This window comes from Leptonychotes weddellii, chromosome 4 (assembly GCF_054177405.1).
Source record: "Leptonychotes weddellii isolate Sample4059 chromosome 4, ASM5417740v2, whole genome shotgun sequence".
Taxonomy (NCBI): Eukaryota; Metazoa; Chordata; class Mammalia; order Carnivora; family Phocidae; genus Leptonychotes; species Leptonychotes weddellii.
In genome coordinates, this window is record NC_138372.1 from 13,960,163 (window position 1) to 13,965,934 (window position 5,772).

The 5,772-nt window shown below is 38.7% G+C and overlaps 1 protein-coding gene across 11 annotated transcripts in view; it reads right to left on the minus strand.

Moving 5' to 3' along the window:
* The window catches only part of HP1BP3 (heterochromatin protein 1 binding protein 3), a 37,180-nt gene that overhangs the window by 8,439 nt on the left and 22,969 nt on the right, over positions 1–5,772 (minus strand). For all 11 annotated transcript variants that reach the window (XM_081817649.1, XM_081817648.1, XM_081817644.1 and 8 more), the window contains one exon: positions 2,307–2,397. In XM_081817649.1, coding sequence (XP_081673775.1) covers positions 2,307–2,397 — 91 coding nt within the window. The remainder of the gene's footprint in view (positions 1–2,306; positions 2,398–5,772) is intronic.

A 5,772-nucleotide genomic window follows, 5' to 3' on the forward strand; every position in this document is an offset into this window, starting at 1 on the left:
AACACAAGCAGGGGGAGTGGGAGAGGGAGAAGCAGGCTTCCCGCGGAGCAGGGAACCCGATGTGGGACTCGATCCCAGGACCCTGGGATCATGACCTGAGCCGAAGGCAGATGCTTAACGACTGAGCCACCCAGGCGCCCAATAGTCAGTTGTTTTTTAATAAAGATGCCAAGGCAATTCAGTGGCCAAAGGACAGTCTTTTCAATAAACAGTGTTAGGACAATTGGATATCCACATGTAAGAACATGAATATTTATATCCTTACCTCGTATCACAAACAAAACTCAAAATGGATAGACCTAAATATAAGAGCTAAAAGTTTAAAAAACTCTTAAAAAAAACCATAGGAGTAAATCTTGGGATCTTAAGTTAGGTGATGATTTATTAGCTACAACACCAACAGCAGAAGCAATTTTAAAAAATGATAAACTGGCTTCCATCAAAATTAAATACTTTTGCACTTCAAAAGATACCATTAAGAAAGTGAAAGCATAGACCAAAAATTAAGAGAAAATATTTGCAAATGATGTATCTAGTGAGGAACTTGTATCTAGTTACATAACTTTTATATCTCAATAGCAAGACAAATAACCCAACTTTAAAAACAGGAAAAGGAATTAAAGAGACATCTTACTAGAAAAGATAAACAAATGTCCATTAAGCACATGAAAAGATGGTCAAGATCAGCAATCATTAGGGAAATGCCAACCCAAACCACAATGAAATAGCACTCTATATCCACCAGTATGGCCAGAATTTTAAAAAGACAGTAACAAGTGTTTGCAAAGACATGGAGAAACTAGAACCCTTACAACTTTGTTGGTAGGAATGTAAAATGATGCAGCCACTCTGGTAGTTTCTTACAACATAAATTTACCATATAGTCCAGCAAGTCCACACTCCTAGTTATATATCCATGTGAAATAAAAACATGTGTCTGCACAAAGATTTGGATGTAAATGTTCATAGGCAACATTACTCATAAGAATAAAAAAGGTGGAAATAACCCCAATTTTCATCAACTTGTGAATAAACAGAAAGTGTTAGATTCATACAGTGTGATACCATGTGGCAATACAAAGGAACGAAAGCACTGATTCACGCTGCAACACGGACAAGGCTCAAACAAGAGTATGCTAACTGAAAGAAGACAGACACAAAAGACCACATATTGTATGACTCTTTCTATATGAAATGTGTAGAAAAGGCAAATCTATATAAAGAGAAAGTCAATTAGTAGGTTGGCTGAGGATGAGAATGGGGAGAGACCACAAATGGGCACAAGAGATCTTTTTGGGTGACGAAAATGTTCTAAAACTGCATTGTGGTGATCGCTGTACAACTCTGCAAATTTACTAAAAATCATTGAATTATAAATTGTAACTTAAAATGAATGAATTTTATGATATATAAACCATACTTCAGTAAAGCTATTTAAAAAATTATCATTTGTTCCAACTCTTGGTTTCGGCTCAGGTCATGATCTCAGGGTGGTGGTCGGGCTCCGCACTCAGTGCGAGGTCTGCTTGTCCCTCCCCCTCCCTGTCAGTCCCTCCCACCCCCTACATGCTCAACAGCTCTAATAAATAAATAAAATCTTATTTTTTTAAAAAAATTATCATCTGTTGAGTTTTGGTATAGTATCAAAGAATAATATCCACAACTTTTTGAAAATTATCTTAAAATATTCCACACTTTTCTAACTGTATTACTATGTGTGGTGAAATTTTTTTTTTTTTTTTTTCAGATTTTATTTATTTGACAGAGAGACAGCCAGAGAGGGAACACAAGCAGGGGGATCAGGAGAGGGAGAAGCAGGCTTCCCACAGAGCAGGGAGCCCGGCAGGGAGCCCGACACGGAGCTCAGTCCCAGGACCCTGGGATCATGACCTGAGCCGAAGGCAGACGCTTAATGACTGAGCCACCCAGGCGCCCCGTGTGGTGAATTTTCTTCATAGATATAACCCAAAATGTGTTGAACAGATATCAGCTGTCTTCTCTTAAGCAAAATATTAAAGACTTTTGCAAATTTTTAATAAACAGTACCCCTCTTCTCATTCAATTTTTTTGTTTTGGCAAATATAGCTATTTTTCACACAAAAATTATTTATGCTAATGTGAAATTTAAAAAAAATTAATATTTAAAATTTCCCTCAGTTTTAATTTCTAATACAGTAAATATTGATAGGTATAACCCACATTAAAAAAAACCTCCTGGGGTCCTCAAAAAATTTTAAGAGTATAAGGAGGTCCTGAAATCAAAACTTTTAAGAACCACTTTTCTATAATCCTTTTCGGCCTCTAACCTGGAATGTCCCAGAAGCACCTTTGCCAGTTATTTGTTCTAACTGGCCTCTCTCTACTGCTCTCTGCAGAGCATTCTTCAACAGCTGAGGCCTGCAGAGAAAACAGAAGAACAGCGATCAATATATCAATGAAGGAGACATTTGAAGAAACAAATCCAGGGTGATTTCCTGAACTATGTTCTGATTCTTATTATATGTGGTACTTTGTTAAAATGGACAATAAAATAAAGTACTGGTACCCTTAACACAAGTGGCATTCTTTTTTCTTTGAGCAAAGAAGTTAAGTCATTATCCAGATACATAGAACCATATACCACACACAACCAATTTCGGAACTTCAGGGCACTCCAAACACCCTCTGTTTATTTCCATCAACCACAATGGCAACCAAACTATGTAATCAAACAAAGCATGGGTATGTTTAAAGTCCCATTCAACACTGGAATTCTCTGAGGCAAAATTCATAGATTTTTTTTAAAAAGTATGTAACACATTAACAAAAAACGGAGTCATTTTTTACAAGCCAGTATGAGGTTAGCTTAATAAAATATAATTCCGTGGGAAAGAAAATTGGTTGTTACTAACATAGTGTCTCTGTCTTAAGAGGGTTACAGTTTAAAATAAACAAACACCACTAGGTCATCAAAACCAAATGGCAGGAAAGAAGAAACTGAATATCATTAAAAACATAAAAGGGGTGCCTGGCCGGCTCAGTCCGAAGAGCATGAAACTCTTAATCTCGGGGTTGTGAGTCTGAGCCCCTAGTTGAGTGGAGATTACTTAAAAAATAAAATCTTTAAGACAAACAAACAAACAAAGAACAAGTGCAAGACAGTCCTGTGAAGGAGCAGTAGTCTGAGAGGTGGGTGGGGAATCTTAGGTGCAGGGACAAACCAATCAAGTTGACTTAGGGCTCAAAGGGGACTACGGTATGGCACAAGACAGTCAAGGAAAGCTATACATTCAGGCCAACAATAGGACATCTGAAGAAAGGGTGAATCATATTCTGAAAGTCTGGAGCTATGTTATATCGTAACTCTCAAGAATTACTAAAATGCACCCAAAGAGCAGAATGTCATGAGAGTCATTTGAAACTGGTTAGTTGCTACACAGACAGAAAAAGATCAGTGGGGCAGCCCACTGAGGGGCAGAATAATGAGGGCCAAATTATCATAGGATAATTGCTATTGGATGCTTCCCTGAGGTTTGAGATCTTTCTCTGGAGAAGAAATTTTCAATTTGTATCTAACCACTGAGCACTACAGGCTGAGCTGACATGAGAGTTTTTAATGACATCATCTGTAGGCTCAGGGAAGAAGAACAGAGGGGATCCCATGTTCTAACAGGATGCTAAAGAGTGGGAACTATCCTATCAAATCTTGTACATCCCTGACACTCCAGATGAAGAAACTCCCAATTAAAAAAAAATCACAGTGAAAATATTTCTAAGCCAGTGCTATTCCCTTTGGGATGAATGTGATTTATGCCATGACCCAAAACACATACACACCTACACAGAGACACAAAGTCCTTCATCCCACAAACATTTACTGAGTATTTATTATAGTCATACAGAAATAAACAGATAGACCTGGTCACTGAACTCCAGGAATTTAACAGATGATCAATATACAATAATCAGCATGGTAAAGCATGGTAAGGATCAAGGTTGAAGTATGCGCATAGAGCTTTGGGAACACAGCTGAGGGAGTGATTTAACTGCCAAACACGTTTTCTATTAGTTGCTCTATAAGGCAGACTGCTTAAAGACTGGTTTCCAGTGGGGGATCACACAGCTTCAGTAAAATACTGACACCCCAGTGAGAAGAATCTTCTTTACCGAGGTTCAGGTGCTCCCAGAATGAGATCAGTTAAATCAGTTCCCTTTTTAACATTTTTGTTTTCTCAGCAATCTTTATGCCAGCATAAACTTTTGTCCTGGGCTTTTAGGAATCAGAGTTCTATCACTCACTCCTCTATCTTCCAATAAAACCATATTTTACCAACTGCTTCAAAAATTCTCAGAATGGACCATTCTTTCACCACTGCCATAACTTTAGTATCAGCTACCATACCCTCCCTTCTGGGCACTGTGCTGCTTTCTGTTTTCATAATGCATACCACTATTAGGTCAATATATCTACAAAGGCCACCTTTATGATGTTACTCAACTGATCAGGTAGCAGGTCCTAATGCCTCAACCCAGCTTCAAAGCCTTCCATGACGTAATCTCACTCCTTGTTAGTCTAGATGCAGTCAGACCTAAGCTCCTTTTAGCTCTCAAAAAAGAATGCCAACTCCTGCCCTTTGAAATTTTCTCATGAGGCTCCTTTGGGAATGCCTACCCCACTCTACCATCCATCTAAATTCTATATTCTTGGGACGCCTGGGTGGCTCCGTCGATTAAGCGTCTTTGACTGAGGTCATGATCCCAGGGTGCTGGGATCGAGTCCCACATCGGCCTCCTTGCTCAGCGGGGAGCCTGCTTCTCCCTCTGAATGCAGCTCCCCCTACTTGTGCACTCCCTCTCTCCCCTCCTGACAAATAAATAAAATCTTAAATAAAAAAAAAATTCTACATTTTTCTAGACCTAATCAAGCCGCATCTCTTTTAACTTACTGCTAATTCCCAGGCACAGTTCCCTGTTCTGAAAAATTCTATAGTCTGTATCACACCATTTTGCACTTACTAATAAGGTGCCAAGTGCTGTTTGAAATGCTTTATATGTGTGGAATAAACCAGAAAATATAACAAATCCAAAAAATAGGTACTATTATTGCTCATACTTTACTGATGGCGAAAAGTTGAGTGACACAGAAAAGTCATTTCTCCAAGGTCACACAGCTAGGCAGTGGAAGAACCAGTTACAAACTTAGGCAGTTTGATTCCAGGTTCTACATTCTTTTTTTTTTTTTTAAAGATTTTTTATTTATTTGACAGAGAGAGAGAGAGGGAACACAAACAAGGGGAGTGGGAGAGGGAGAAGCAGGCTTCCCGCCAAGCAGGGAGCCTGATGTGGGGCTCGATCCCAGGACCCTGGGATCATGACCTGAGCTGAAGGCAGACACTTAACGACTGAGCCACCCAGGCGCCCCCAGGTTCTACATTCTTACTCACTATGCTATGCTTGCACTTTCCAATATAAGACACCCAGAACAGTGGAAAAAGCAAGAAGTGTGAAACTGAAAAACAAAATAAAGTTCTGGCTTTACCAGTGAACAGTCAGGTAACCCTGGGTAAGCAAAACTGAGGTAGGAATGTGTATTTTTAAGTCTATTTTAAGAATCATGGAAAACAGTATAAACAAAAGTGTTTTATAAAGCCCTATACATAAGATTCAAGGGACTTTTTATTATTATAACAATTTTTATTTTTAATTAGATAATTATACCAGTTTAATTAGAAGCAGGGAATAATGGGTGATTGCTGAGCGCTGTGTTTCTCAACTGTGAGAAAATCAGTCGGG